This window comes from Ursus arctos, unplaced genomic scaffold, assembly GCF_023065955.2.
Source record: "Ursus arctos isolate Adak ecotype North America unplaced genomic scaffold, UrsArc2.0 scaffold_19, whole genome shotgun sequence".
NCBI classification, from domain to species: Eukaryota; Metazoa; Chordata; class Mammalia; order Carnivora; family Ursidae; genus Ursus; species Ursus arctos.
Window position 1 is genome coordinate 4,443,856 of NW_026622863.1, and position 15,340 is coordinate 4,459,195.

The following is a 15,340-nucleotide window of genomic DNA, read 5'->3' on the forward strand; positions in this document are numbered from 1 at the left end:
TGAAGCCACAAGGACAGGGCTGATGGAGCCGGGTAGGCCGTAGGCCACAACACCCTGACACACAGTTACTTACCTTTCAAGCGGTCTTCTTTGGTGAGGACTTTGAAGACGTGCTTTGTTTCCTGTAGAAGGATTCCTGTAACACCCACATAGGAGGGGCATTTGGATTTCGTGACTGCAAAGGAAAAGGACATTCAAGGCCTCAGCCTTGGTGGTGCTGGGGGCAGCACAGCTAGCTAGGTGGGGACAGGGGGGAGGGGCTCCTCAGCTGGACAGGGACCAAACTGGATGAGAACTCAAGGTCCCAATGCCCTGCCTGTGGCTTTAGAGCATCTGGGCTGCTCTGGCAAGGTGTCCTTTGGAGGGCCTGCAGCCACGGAGTCTTGGGAAGGACTACGAAGCCAAGAGGTCACGTGTATGTCCAGCACCACCAAGACCCACAGGTTGCTGGCACGGGGCCAAGTCTCACCAATGGGCTCTGAAGGAGCACCTGTCCACCATGGCCTTCCCATGACCTCCCAAACTCTGGCCAGAATGGAATCTTGCTACAGGCTGTGGAGCAGTGAGTGGGGCCAGCCCCTCAGCTCTCCTGACCCATGCCCCCATGTGTCCTGTAGACATTCACTGAGCACCTGCTATGAGCCTGGCACTGTCCAAGGTCGGTGCCGGGCACGGGAGTGAACAAGACTGTTCTAGGTTCTGCTCTCAAGGAGCTGATGTTCTAATGGTAGGAGGGGAATGTGTACTAAATCAGATGACTGCATTTTCCGGTAGTGGTAACTGTTGCAAAGAAAAAACCCAAGGCACGGGGAGGAAGGTCACTTTCAGTGATGGCAGGCCCTCGGGGGAAGTGACATCTGAGTAGGGACCTGAATACTGAGAAGCAGCCTGTGAACACACAGAACTCTGGGCAGAAGGAAGGAATAAATCAAAGGCCCCGAGGTGGGTCCAAGCCTGGAAGCAGAAAGCAGGCCGATGTGGTCAGACCTGGTGCTCAGTAGAGTCAGAGAGGCCTAGAGCACAGTAAGGAAGCAGAAGACAGACATGGTCTGAGGTTTGATATAAGACCTTCCCTCTGGCTGGCCGGTTGGGGGAGAGCAGTGTGTCAGCAGGCAGAGGGTTAGGCAGCTTCTCCAGGAATCCAGGGGAGACGGTGGTGGCTTGGATTCGGGGGCTCGCACACGCCGATGGACATGGGAAGAAGAAACGTGATCCCACCCAGGTTTTTAGGCTGAATGACCAGGGTAAACGCTGGTACCATGAACGGAGCTGGGGAACAAGGGCAGGGGTTGACGTGAGGAGGCGGAGTGGTTTCGGATATGGAAAGGTTGTGACGCCTACTGGACACGTGGGCGGCTGTGTGCAGTGGCAGCTGGATGAGTGAAGATGTTCAGGGGAAGGTCTGCCCTGGAGAGGACACTGGGAGCTGGGAGTCCACAGCTGAGACTGAAAACTATAGGGAAATGGATGAAAGGGACTTTCTGTTCAGGGCTGGGGGCACGTGCCAGCAGCTGCTGTGCCCCCTGGGAGAGCAGCAGGGGTCCCTGTGTGGAAAGGCACACAAAGACCATTTAGGGTGTATCCAAAAAGGGGCCAGAACTGGCTCGGGTAGCTACTCATCTCCCACCCTCAATGCCGGTGATCTGGAGATATCCACATGACCAGGAGTGTGTCGAGCCCTGTAGCACAGAGCCACGCTGCCACTGAGGGACGGTGCGGGCGTTCAGGTGACCGTGGGCTCCTAGGCGAGTTACCTGAAACAAGAGCCCCGTGCAGATCTGCCTTTAACAGCTTGGCCTGAATCATCTGTGGCTGCCTAGGAGGTAAACAGAAGCCCTCAGTGTTGACCACGATCAAGATTCTGCAGGGAGCACACAGGTCTACAAACTCCTGCAGCCGGCTGGCTCTGAAGGCTGCATTTACAGTGATCGTAAGACTTGGGTTCTGCCCCAAGGGGCAAGGCTTCAGAAATGCAACTCACGTGTCTGGCTTGAGACCCCCGCACAGGTCGCGGATGTACTGTTTCCAGAGTTCATGCAGAGGGAGAAAAAGACTGTATCTGTGGCAAAGTTAGAAAGAAGTAAACAGTAAGGCGACACGAGCTTGGGATTGTAACGTCAGCAGAGCACAGAGCGAGGCCTGGTGCCAAGGACCCCGACCTGGGTCCCTGGGGACTGGGTGCGGATCCTGGTTCTACAGCAGACCAAGGAGAACCTCAAGCTTGAACTCGAAGTGGGCTCCACTGGTGCAGACACCAGCGAGGGAAACCTGGGCAGGCAGCTGCCCCTTCCTGCACCCAACGCCCAGCTCTTTTTGCAAGCGGGTCACGGACAAAGCGACTGACTTTGTCCTGTGGGATGTGGGAGGCTATTCAGCTGCAGATCTTGGAGTGGAAGTCTACAAACAGTCTGAAGATGAGCATATGCAGAACCGTGGCCAAGGAGGGATGCAGTGTCCGCTGGAGGGAGGAACACGTCCTTCCACGGAGTGATGCGTCCCTTTCAGAAACTTCTGAAACGTGGGCAGCACACTCTTTGGCAATAAAACTCCCGTGGATGATTCTGTCTAGTGCTATTCAAAGCTATAAAGAGCATATATTAAGATATACCAGTTCCTCTTTCTCTAGGAAAGCTGAGAGACAAACAGCCTGTTGCCATGGGTAACAGACTCACTTGTGGTACGGTTCTCATTAGTTCAGGACACAAGCCAGACAGTAAAACAGCAAGAGCCTCAGGGTGCCCTGCTTTAAAAGCCACGTGCAAACCTAGTCTGAATTGGTAAAGGAAGGCTGCCCCCTTGTGGCAGAAGTGGGCGAAGCTCCCTTAGCTTCAGGGAAAAGGGGCTGCCCCCCTCTGCTGCTGGGCTTCCCAAATCCGCACCCATTCCAGGAAGATGAAGCCGCCTTAGGGAGAACGGCAGGAAAGCCTCGGCTTACCTCTGCTGCTCCGGCTTAATGTCAAAGAGGCGCAGCTCCCTCCTCTGCCTGGCAGAAAGGCCTTTGGATTTTTTTTTCTTCTCTTTTCGCTTCCGGCGAGTGGAGTACTCCAGGACCACAGCCTTGCGCTGCAGCTGGTGCTCGCGGGCTTGCTGGCTCATGCGGGGCGTGCTGCGCTTCAGGAAGGCCCTCACGAAGGCCTCGGCCTGCTGGGCTCCCGGAAGCTGCATGGGGATGAGGCGGCATGGGGCCCACTGTTCTGGTGGGGGCCGTCCCAGACCCCCCTACACACCGCAGAGGGGATGCCTTCACTGACCCATCTGTCTCCCGACGGAGCCTCACACAGCCTCCCACTGCTGAATGTCAGCTACCCACAGCTGTCCAGATGTGAAAGTCACCTTCAAATACCAATTCGTGACTGCCACACAGAACGGCCACGTCCATATTCAACTTCCTACTCTATTTCGCTGAGGTTATAACTTTTGAGGAGGATTTTTTTAAAACTCCCAAAACCCTTTATATTAGGAAGAAAAGACTTTCTCTGCTCCTTGGCCGGGAGGAGAGCCTGAGAAATGTATGACAACAATATTTAGTCAGTCATGACCAGATGAAGGCAAGCTCAGAGTGGAGCCAAGCTATGGCCTCAAAGGAAATGATCCTCACACTTGGGTACCACTTGGTGCCCCAGGATGGACCACGCCTTGCGGGGTAGGAATTTTGACACGGTGCCCATGTTGCAATCCTCTTTCCTTGGGTTTGGCCCCGTGGACGCGTCACGACTACTTGCTAGGTTTGCTCCCGCAGAGCTTGGGGAAAGGAAGTGCTGCCAGTGCGTCTCAGCCTCCAGTGCTCACTCTCTCCCACACAGAGCAGAACAGCATTTGACTGTGACTTAGCACAGACTCGTAGGACGTGGGGGCAAAAGAACTGTCCAAATTGTGTGTAATTCCTGAGAGAACTCCAACGTCACTGCCTCTCATGTTGGGAGTTCCACCGGGCTACTCTGCATTAGCTGCTCGTGTCCTAGGTCGGCCACTGTCCACCCAGGTCCTGCCTCTTGGCTGGCGATTTCCTGAACCCCTATTGCGCTAAACGGGCTGCCAACCCTGTGAAGCTAATGTGTCAATAATCCCGCTCCCTTATGGGGAAGCGGGGCTGGCGGGGGTGTGATGTGATACTCTCAATGTTCCAGGCAGCTCCCAGTAAGGACAGCAGTCAGTGTCAGCCTTGCCCCTTTACATACTCACTAAAGATTCATTATCATCACTATTATTACTGTGACAGAACAACTAGTTGCTTCTTTTAAATTCCTAAGTGGCCCTTCTTCATGAAGAAACCACATAACGGTGTACCAGTCTCTTAAAATCTTGATTTCAGGTGAACTCGCTCATTAGCAGCCCCCAGTGGAGCTTCTGCCCACTGACAAAGCATGTCTGCAGCACCAGATATAATCCCTACATTCCCCTGAGGAAATGTGACTGCCTGCCCTCTTCAAGAGGCAAGGGGGCACAGTGACAAAGCCAAATGACAATGTTCACCAGGGCAGCTTTCAGGTGGGCACAGCCCAGTGTCCCCGACACAGTGGGAGATGACACAGGATCAAGAGGTCCCAGTTAACCGAACAAGGGAAAGAGCAGCTGGCATATGGAAAGAGGCCATCAGAACAGCAGATCGTGACTGAGCTGAACCCATCTACTGGAAAGATGAGGAGTGAGATGTGGGAAAGGACATCTAAAGCAGGACTAGGGTATCGAGCCAACTTTGCCATCACCGCTGCTGCTCCCAGACTTCCTGCCATGCACTGTACCTCAATATCGAACTCCTTGGCCTCTTTCTGAGAAAAGGCTTGGTAGACCACACCTGGGGATTCAAACAAACAAACAAACAAACAAACAAACAAGAAATGATCAATTCCTGTTGGGCATGACTCTAAGACCCACGACCTTTCTAACTATGAAACAAACTGTGCTTATTTAGAGATAGGAGAAGATGGGGGTGCTACAAAGAGCACAGGCTTCTCAGCTGTCTTGGATGCCTCTTATTCTACCCTCTGGCCACCGTCCTAGAAGTTCCAAGAGTGCTTTCAAACAGTGCTTCTCGGGGCGCCTGGGTGGCTCAGGCAGTTGAGTGTCCAACTCTTGATTTCGGCTCAGGTCAGGATCTCAGGGTCCTGGGATCAAGCCCTACGTCTGGCGCCTCCGCTGAGCGGGGAGTCTGCTTGAAGATCTCTCTCTCTGTCCCTCCCCTCTGAGTGTGCTCTCTCTCAATTAAATAAATCTTTAATAAAAGTTATATGGCAGAACTTCCCTGGTTGCAGATGGTTGGAAATATTACATTTTGTTTACTATAAGACGTTTAAAAAAAGGTTTTTCACATATTTATATCTATGAAATTAGGGTCTATCATATAATAGATGGTGTCCTACACTGATAAAACATAATAGGTCTTTCTTCAAGCTCAAAAAATATATATCGATCAATGTAGTTTCAACCTTAAAAACTTGCACACTCCTCTGTTTCTTACTTAATTTTCTGATGAAGAAAAACAAGGCTTTGAGGACGGAGTATGGGTGTAAATGGAATAAATGTAAGACAAAGGCCTGGTTTAAGGGTCAAAAGACTAGAAAACATGGTTTACACAACACTCTGCAAATTCCACCCCAGCTCCTTTGTGTTTCCCTGAGTACTCGTGAACAAGCAAACCAAAGTGTTTATATATATTATACAATATATTATATTATATTAGATACAGAGTCTGGTTCTCCTTGAAATGCAAGAATGGCATTAAAACCTGTTTCTAAAGACCAACCCCAGGAATGACTTTGCTTCAACTGTCACAGGTGTGTCCACTAGACTTGAAAGTCTTTTCTGGAACGATACACATCTTTTTTTTTTTTAAGATTTTATTTATTTATGTGACAGCCAGCGAGAGAGGGAACACAGCAGGGGAGTGGGAGAGGAAGAAGCAGGCTCCCAGCGGAGGAGCCCGATGTGGGACTCGATCCCTGATCGCCAGGATCACGCCCTGAGCCAAAGGCAGACGCTTAACGACTGCCCTATCCAGGCGCCCCTGGAACAATACACATCTAACAGTTATTGAGCACTCATTACTTGTCATGTACCTGGCTAAAAAGCTACACATTTTATCTCATGGTATTTCTTGAACAATCCTTTAAAGTAGGTATTATTCCTATAACGCACGTGAGAAAACTGAAGCTCAGATATGCTGAGACACATAACTTGATCACAGAGATAGGAGTGGCAGAGGTGGAAATGAACATACTGGTCCAAAAACCAGTTTTAACGGTGTCTACACTCCCCTGCTTATACCAGCCCTGGGTGCTTGCTCCCTTCCTTGGCATAGCTATTCTCCACTCAACTCCCAAAGTCCCAGGTTACGATACCATTCCTCAGCACGCTCCCAGCGCTTTCCACCAGACGAGGGTCCTTCCCAGAACAGCAGGCTGGGCAGGCACCACTCTAAGTAACCTCACAGAATGGAAACCAGGTTGTAGAGAGGCTCATGGCCTTAACCACTATCACCAGGTAGTGGCCAAGTCGGCCCCAGGCCTTGGGCCCTCCTTTAGCACCGCTAAGCAGGCCCCCTGGGGACCTGTCTCCAGCTCTGACATCCATCCATCTGTAGCTCAGGGACTGAGCCAGGCCAACCGAGACTCTGGGCCTCGGTTTCACTTATGTACGGCGGGACAATGCCCCTAGCAATTTCATTCGGACTCCGCTACGACCCTGTACACCTACCAGCACCAAGTCCCCGACCCTTGACATCCCACCCCTCCACAGCTTAGAGGCCTTCAACCTCGCTTACTCTTCATCCTCGGGCCGCTTCCGGTGCGCTCTGATGACGCTTCCCGCGGGCGACGCTCACTCTTTACCTCTCTTCACTTTCTTCAGCAGCCCTCGGCCATCAGAACATCTCTCCTCAAAGTTTGGGCTAAAGAGACTTCTTGTGCCCGAGCTCGCGCGCCACGCTCAGTCTCCAGACTGACGCTCCAACTCTCAGCTGGGGTCGCGGGCGCGCGTGCTTGTAGATGGCGCCATTGTGACGTCACTGACGCGCGCGCACCTACGGTGGCGCATGCGCCTGGACGGCGGCTTTGCTACACCCGCAGAGGTGTTGCTCGACTTGCGGGTGTCTCTGCGTGGTGGGGCTTTCTCAGCTTGCGTGTACTATAGACGCCAGAAAGGCCAGAAACCGTGGGGTTGCGGTTAGGGCGTGTGGACTGCTTGTGAAGAGCTGGAGTAGAGCGGGGCGAGCGGACCTGAAGAGGACCACGGGGACCTTGGGTATCAAGGGGGGGGGCAGAAAGGGGTCGCGGATGGTGGGAATGAGGTACGTGGGGGTCTCCAGTCAGCCTTATCTACAGATTGGCCAGGGCACTGACGTTGGGATAGAAGGTTTAGGCTCTAATTTTGACCTCGCTTATGGCATTTCCCATCGCCGGGCCTCCCTTTTTCCCATCAGCTGTGAGTGGATTGGGCCTGATAGTCTGAACGTTTTCTTGAGTCCCAGAATGTTAGTTTCTGTCAGTCAGTTAAAAGGCAAGGAATTGATGCTCATTGTTCTAGGGAAGGGTCCAAGAATTGTGGCTGGAAGGCCTGGTGCAGACCTCTCAGAAGTGGCCTGGTGTGCAGCACTGTGCAGCCTTTATTTCTGCGGAGTGCGGTTCAGGAGAGCAGTACAGCCCCTCCACTTTAAGTCAGTGGGTCTCAATTTCCAGTGAGGTATAGAGTCCTTTTAAAGGAACAGGAATTCTCTAGGAGCCCTGAGGTTTTATGTACACAGATCCTAGTTCGGGAAACATTGATTTGTTTTTGGGTGGTGACCTTGTGCCATTTTGATCATAAACATAGGACTGCAGGCCCTGTAATTCAGTGGCTATAATGTGGCTTGTCCTGGTGAACGTGAATGTATGTATATTACCATCAAAGTGGAATTACAACATTGAAATGTATTGCGCTTGAAGATGCCTGAGAATAGTTAGGAGTCTATGGGATTAAGCTTGAGAAACTGCTCTTGGGGATCCATACCATGTGAACTACCAATGTGAATTTAAAAATAGCAACATGAGACAGCAGAAGATAGTAAGAGCCAATTTCAGTGATACAGTCTCAAGGGGGCCCTTTTGAGCAGGACCTTTGTAATTATGGTGACAAGGGAGAAGGCAGACCTCTGTCTTTGAGAGCTTCTTTTTTTTAGGGTTGCTAGGACTCTCTGTCTCCCAGTTGACCCCTTCTGAAGTAGCCAAGTCTGCTCGGATGACTGCCAGTCTTCCATGGAGTTCCCTGCTTGTGGTGGGGTGAACACTGAGAACTGCAGTTACTTTGTAATTCCCTGATCACTACATCATTTTTTAAAAAATAAATCACTTTATTATCCTCAGGAAACAATTGTCTGTATATGCAGAGTGGCACCTGTCCTTACAAATATCAGTATTATTGTGATTGTTGTTTATAATAGTAAAAACTTGGAAACCACTCTATATTCAACAATAGTGGATTAAATAAAGTGTGTGCAAATTAACTAAATAAATTAAGTTGCATTGCAGTCAAAGGGTAAGCTTAAAAAATTCAGATTCTTTAGCATCCCTGGAGATTCTTCTTTAGTATGTGTGTCTTAAGAATCTATATTAAAAAAAAAAAAGTTCCCAGATGATTTTGTGAGTAGTTTTGGGAACTATAGTATGGTACATTATAGAACTTAATATGATAGAGCACCATACAGCCATTAAACAAATTATAGTTTATATTATAACAAAAGGTTACAATTTTTTAAAAGGTTATAATGTTTTAAAAATTATAAATTTTTAAAAGGTTTAAAATATTAACACAAAGCTCAATGTATACACACAAAGGATTGAAAAGACAGACTAATATAGAGGAAGTTTTTAATGGCTGCATAAGTGAGCTTATGAGAGATTCTTCCTTTTGTCTATTTTCTAAATTTTGTTCAGAGAAAATGAGACTTTCTTATTTTTTTTTATATCTATAAATGATAAGCTTTCAAACATGGCTACATATGTGTTTTCCCACTAGTGGCTTTGTGAAAGTTCCATAGGAAGTCAAAGTTTGAGAGCATCATTGCAAATGATCATCCCCTTCAGCCTGAACAACTTGTGAAAGGCTTCAAAAGTGCAGAAAAATGGTAAGAATTCTACAGTGAACACCCATATGTTTTTAAGTTCTACAGTTCATATTTTGCTCTCTTCAGACAGGTTTCTGTTGATTGCTGCTTTAAGACATTCAGGCTGTTAGGTTGAGTACACAAAAGTTTCATATTTAAGCTCAAAAGATTATGCATTTCTATGAAAGTTAGGACGTGCCTTATAAATAAATACACAAATATGGCGTAGAGTGAGCTGATGCCTCTGTTAAAGCAGAGCCTGGCACAGACGACACAGTTGGACAGGACAGCCGTCATTATCTGCAGTCTCATAAAACGGGCACAGTCCCTGAGGCTCAAGATTAAAAACGTCTCTCGCCCCTTGATCTGTATGCTGGTCCAAATGTGTCATTGACTGACAAGGGAGCTGGGAGTGGTGGTGGTGGGGGATGTGGACACAGTGGCACCAGCAGTCATTCCTCAGGCTTAATAGTGCTGTAGGAGACTCCCCGTGTGACAGAGTGTGAGGAGAGTAGGCAATAAGGTTCCCGTCCTAACACTGGACATTCCTGCCAGACAAGCCCTTTCCTGCTGGGCGATTGGGTGTTCTGGCTACGAGAATCAAAGAGCGATGCTCACAGGAGGAAGGCATACCAGCCCCTCTGGTCAAGAGACAGTACTGTGCTCTAAGTCAGTTTAAGGCCAACCATTTAGAACTCCAAGCAGCAGGGACTACAGCACTTAGCATGTGTGGCCAAATATCAGTTTCTGAAATCCAGGTTTGTCAGTCTTTCAAAATCCAAAAGTCACTCTTCAAGGTTAACTTGACCCCAGATGTCTAAAATGCAACATTATAGATTCTTCCAGTTCCCTGAAGAAGTTTCCTTCTCAGCTGAACCCACTGAGGAAACTCAGTTATGTTTTTCATGATGGAATATCTGAATGAAGAGGAGGCTCGTTGGGGTCCTAAGAGATGTCCTTCACTGGATTTAAGGGGTCATTGCTGAGTCTTTTGAAGGATTTGCAGGGAAATCACTGCAGGCTTCATGGAGCATGTGTGCGTGCAGCTCACACTTCCCCTCACCTGTTCTGATCTGTGCTCAGTGTTGGGGAAGCAGCCTAAGAGCTATGTGTTAACATATATATGTGTCCATTCTGGGCCAAAATATGGGAAAGTGGGTGGGAGAAAGGAGCTGATATAAAATCACCCCAAACTGAAATTGGGGTAAGACCAGAAAGCAAAGAGACCTGGGTTTTGTGCTATTTGAGTCCCAAAGCCCTGCTGGAGGTTCGGGACAGACTTCCCTTTCAAGATATTTGAAGCCAGAAGGGGACCTGAAACTGTTTAAAAATCCAGTTTAGTGAAGAGGTCAGGCCTTCAGCATAGCTGCCTGACAGGAAAAGGTGTGACCTTTCTGAGAGATGGGTCTACCTCTTAGTTTCCTTCAGTCTCTGTTCTTTAATACACCACATGCAGCTTAAAATTTGAAAAGCAGTGTCTCTGACATGCAAAGAAGCAGGAACTGTCACCCGTAATCAGGAGAAGAAATGTCACCAGAATAGAACCATAGATGACCCAGATGTTTGAATTGGAAGACAATACTTAAAATACTTTTATAATACTTCAAAACTTTTACAACGCTATTACAGGAGGAGGAGTCCTAGGTGGCAGCATGGGACGATCCTGAACTCACCTTTTCCCATGCACACACTGGATCTATACCTACATGTAGAAAAATTCTTCCTGAAGAAGCACCTGATAGCTGATGGAACAGTTGCTGCATGACGAAGGATAGAGGGACCACATAGAAAGTGGCAGGAGAAATGGAGACGTGATAATGTTGGGGACCCCACTCCTGATACTATGAACTGTGATAGGGAGAGACAGCACTGAGGGACCCAGGTGCAGTTTTGTCTGATCTACGGCAAAGGAACAGAAAACAAAAAACAGTGATTTAAAGGACAGCTAGACTATAAGGAAGCCCATTTACTAACACTAGAAGGTCCAATTTTGGGGGGGAACTTCTGGAACTCTCTCTGAGGTCAGAGGCACTGGCAAGCACCATTGTTGATGTTTCCTCTATGTCTTGGTAGCACAGATGGGAGCAGGGCCCAGGCATTCCTGCTGGCCCACCACCTCAGTGAACCTTGGCTCCTAGCCCACACTGGCTCCAGCCATTCCTCCACGGCCTGACTGCCCATGCCCTCCCCAGCTCCAGCCATCCCACCAGGGTGGCTCTGGCCTGGAGCACCCACTGGCCCATGCCTGTTTCAGCTGCAGTGGTCCCATCAGTGGACCCCCTGCGTGGAGTGTTCCAGCCTGTGACCACCCCAGCTCTAGTCATACTGCCAGGGTGGTGCCAACCTGGAGCATCCCAGGACCACCTGGGCCATGCTTACTCGAGTTTCAGCTGTCCTGCCAAGGTGGCTCCAGTATGGAGTACCTTGGAACTCCTACCAGCCCACATACTAGCTCCAGATGTTCTGCCAGTGTGGCCCTATGGAGGATCACAGGAGTACCTGACCTATGCTCGCCCCCATCTCCAGCTGTCCTGCCTGGGTGGCTCTGGTGTAGAGCCCCTGGAACTTTTTGGTCCATGCCTACCTCAGCCCCAGCCATCTCACCAGGGAGACCCTGGACGAAGTACCCTGAGACCTCCAGCTCCTTCCTGTTCCATCTCCAGCCAGTCAGCCAGTGTTGCCAGGTACATGCAATTTACACAGGGGACATTCCTACACATGGCTACTCCTTCAAAACTAGTAGAGTTAGCTGTTCTGCTTAATTCACAGAAACAAACACAGTCAACCAAAACAAGGAGACAGAGGAATATGCTCCAAATGAAAGAATAAGATAAAACTTCAGAAAAAGAACTAAATGATACAGAGATAAGCAATCTACCTGATACTAAGTTCAAAATAATGGTCACAGTGATCTCACCAGACTTGAGAGAAGAGTGGATGAACTCAGTGAGGACTTCAACAAAGAGAGAGACAATATAAAATAAAATCAATCAGAGTTACAGAATACAGTAACTGAAGTGAAAAATATATTAGAGGGAGGGCACCTGGGCGGCTCAGTCAGTTAAGTGTCTGCCTTCAGTTCAGGTCACTCAAGGTCTAGGGATCAAGCCCCATGTGTGGCTCCATGCTCAACAGGGAGTCTGCTTCTTCCTCTCCCTCCCCCGCTTGTGTGTGCACTCCCTCTCTCAATAAATAAACAATCTTAAAATAATAAAATAAAGGAAAAATAAACTAGAGGGAATCAGTAGTAGAATGGGGTTGGAAAGAATGGATCAGTGACCTGGAAAACAGGGTAGAGCACCCAAGCTGAACAGCAAAAAGAAAAAATAATTTTAAGAAGTGAGGTTAAGTTAGGGGACCCTGGGACAACATCAGGCTTACTAACGTTCACATTAGAGGGGTCCCAGAAGAAGAGAGAGAGAAAGGGACAGAAAACTTACTTGAGGAAGTAATTGCTGAAAACTTCCCTAACCTGGGGAATGAAACAAATATCTACGTCCAGGAATCCCAGAGAGCTTCAAGCAGAATGAACCCGAGGACTGCACCTTGACACATAGTAATTAAAATGACAAAATTAATGATACAGCGATAGTCTTAAAAGCAGCAAGAGGAAAGCAAACAGTTATGTGCAAGGGAAACCCCATAAGGCTTTCAGCTAATTTTTCAGCAGAAACTTTGTAGGCCATCCATAAAGCAGTGGCAGGATATATTCAAAGGGCTGATAGGAAAAAAACCTGCAACCAGGAATACTCTACCCAATAAGGTTATCATTCAGAATTAAAAGAGAGAGTTTCCTAGACAGACTTTAAAAGAGGTTTAACCACTAAACCAGTCTTACAAGAAATGTTAAAGGGACTTCTTTACACAGGAAAGGAAAGGCCATATGTAGAAATAAGAACATTATGAAAGGAAATAAACTTCATTGGTAAAAGCAAACATAGAGTAAAGGTAGTAGATCAATCATAAAGCTGGTATGAAGGTTAAAAGACAAAATAGTAAAATCAATTATTTCTAAAAAAAATAAAGTAATTCACACACACAAAAAGATGTAAAATATAACCTAAACAGTGGAGGGATGGGGGATAAAAATGTAGTGCTTTTAGAATGTGTTTGAACTTAAGTGAATATCAGCTTAATATAGGCTGATATATACTTAGCATGTTCTGTTTGAACCCCATGGTAAAAACCAAAACCAATAATAGATAAGCAAAAAAAGAAAGGAAAGGAATCCCAACTTAACACTAAAGAAAGTCATCAAACCACAAAGGAAAGAGTAAGAGAAGAACAACAGAGAACTCCAAAACAACTATAAAACAATTAACAAAATGGTAATAAGTACATGCCAATCAATAATTAAATGGACTAGAGGCTCCAATCTAAAGACATAAGGTGACTGAATGGATAAAAAGACAAGCTCGGCGAGGGGGGGGGGGGTGCAGGATGGCAGATGAGTAGGGAACCTCATTTCATCTGTTCCCTTGAATTTAGCTGGATATCAAACCATTCTGAATACCCATGAATTCAGCTTGAGATGTCTGAAAACATATCTGGAATGCTATAAGCAGAAAAATGACAGCTTTTTGCAAGGTAGGAGGTGGGGAGTTGTGAATCTGTGGGGAAATATCAGAAGATAAATGGAAGGGAAAGGGAGCCTCCATAAGCTGGCCTCTGGAAAGTGATACAACATTGGAGTGCAAAATCTGGACCCTTAGTAATCTGCTCCAGTGAGAGATATCCCTTTCTGAAAGGGGCTCTGGGGATGAAAAGGGCAGAATTCTAGCTGGGTTATTGTGGTCTCAGGATCCCAGGAGACACAGACAGAACAGGAGTGCCTGAACTGATAAGAGTGCCCAGGCAGTAGAGTGAGGAAACTGGTTATGGTCAGCAAGCCCAGGAAGGATTCTCAGCTCTGGTCACCATAAACTGCAAGCCAGGATGGTAGAGAGACCACTCTTTGCCTGTGCACCCTGAGAAGGACTGGGACGTGTGGGCCATTTACCATCTCCTGGGAGGGACGAAACAGCTGTGTCCATGACTGGGCAACAGCTCACAGGGCGGTGATGGCCCCAGAAAGGACAGTAGGGCAGCACTCATCTGTGACTGGGAGCAGCAGAGCAGTGTGCATACATGAGCCCACAACCATTCACAGTTGGAAAGGCACAAAGCGACTAACGCCCAGGGTCCCTGGGAATCCCCCTGCGAGGATTGCAGGGGGCATGAACTGCAGGAGCTTGCAGAGTTTGGTGCACTCAGAAGTGGAGACGGTTTGACCCAGAGGGTTTATTGAAGAGGGGGAACCAGGATCTTGTGGCTCTGGGCCAGTGATTCAGGCATGGCTATTTTTGCTTTGACCCTCTGAAGAGGCATGGAAAGTCGCAAAGGAAACAAACGCCACACAGACAACCAGCTCACATTGAGCCCATCCGCCTGACAAGTGGTGGGGCAACTCAACCCATGCAAAGACGCCTGAGAAGCAGAACAGCAGGCCCTTCCCCGAGAGACAGACTGGAAGAATTCACCTGAATGACAAGCTTATGGATCCCACAAGAGTGTAAAACTCCAGCACCAGGGTTAAATAGTATATTGAGCTCCAGGTGTTTCCTCAAAACTTGTTTATCCATCAGTCTAAAATTTTCCATTGATTTATTTTTCTGTTTTTTTTTTTTTTACCTTTTTCCCATTTCAAATAGATTCTTATTTTACCAACTTTTGTTTTTAAGTCACTTTTTAACTTTCATTTTTTCACATCTACATTTTATAGATTTATGCCTCATTCTAGTACTTTTTTCACTTTTGGTTTTGGTTTCTTCACAACTTTGGGATGTAGTGTTTTCTAACACACAGAGCAAAATTCAGTCAGGAATGAGTGGATCACTCTGCTTTCTCCACCCTGTGAGATTATAGTCTCTCTCCCACCCCCCCTTTTTTTTTATTGTTTTGTTTCATTTTGGCTCTGTTCACTTTTCTGTGGTGGCTTCCAACCACTTTAGATTTTTTAGGGTGCATTTGCTTAAGTTGGACTCTGTTCTTTAGCTCACCCATCCTTTCCTGGTCAGAATGACTAGAAGGTGGAACTCACAGCAAAGGAAATAACCAGAGGCAATGTTCTTCTGCCATAGAGCTAATCAATATGGATATAAATAGGATGTCAGAGACAGAGTTCAGGAAGCAATTATAATGTTAATAGCTAGGCTTTGAAAAAGTATAAATGACAACATGGAATCTTTAAGGGCAGAAATGAGATCCAAACAGGTCAAATTTAAA

General features: G+C 47.6%; 1 protein-coding gene and 1 long non-coding RNA gene across 8 annotated transcripts in view; one reads left to right on the plus strand and one right to left on the minus strand.

Moving 5' to 3' along the window:
- The window catches only part of LOC113252195 (ribonuclease P protein subunit p29), an 11,265-nt gene extending 4,260 nt beyond the window's left edge, over positions 1-7,005 (minus strand). Inside the window, exons 1-6 of one of the 4 annotated variants that reach the window (XM_026494678.4) lie at positions 6,761-7,005; positions 4,743-4,795; positions 2,936-3,159; positions 1,982-2,059; positions 1,755-1,816; positions 74-175 (exon numbers count right to left, since the gene is read on the minus strand). In XM_026494678.4, the coding sequence (XP_026350463.1) occupies positions 74-175; positions 1,755-1,816; positions 1,982-2,059; positions 2,936-3,159; positions 4,743-4,795; positions 6,761-6,767 (526 nt within the window). In that variant the 5' untranslated portion in view covers positions 6,768-7,005. Of the gene's footprint in view, positions 1-73; positions 176-1,754; positions 1,817-1,981; positions 2,060-2,935; positions 3,160-4,742; positions 4,796-6,751 lie in introns of all 4 variants that reach the window. The other 3 variants (XM_057314117.1, XM_057314119.1, XM_057314118.1) reach the window with 3 other exon arrangements.
- Positions 7,006-7,010: 5 nt separating this feature from the next.
- LOC113252197 (uncharacterized) overlaps positions 7,011-15,340 on the plus strand; it is a 55,743-nt gene continuing 47,413 nt past the window's right edge. For 2 of the 4 annotated variants that reach the window (XR_007191018.2, XR_008960085.1), the window contains exons 1-2: positions 7,026-7,239; positions 8,989-9,097. This is a non-coding gene — a long non-coding RNA (uncharacterized LOC113252197). Of the gene's footprint in view, positions 7,286-8,988; positions 9,098-15,340 lie in introns of all 4 variants that reach the window. The other 2 variants (XR_006408992.3, XR_003314770.4) reach the window with 2 other exon arrangements.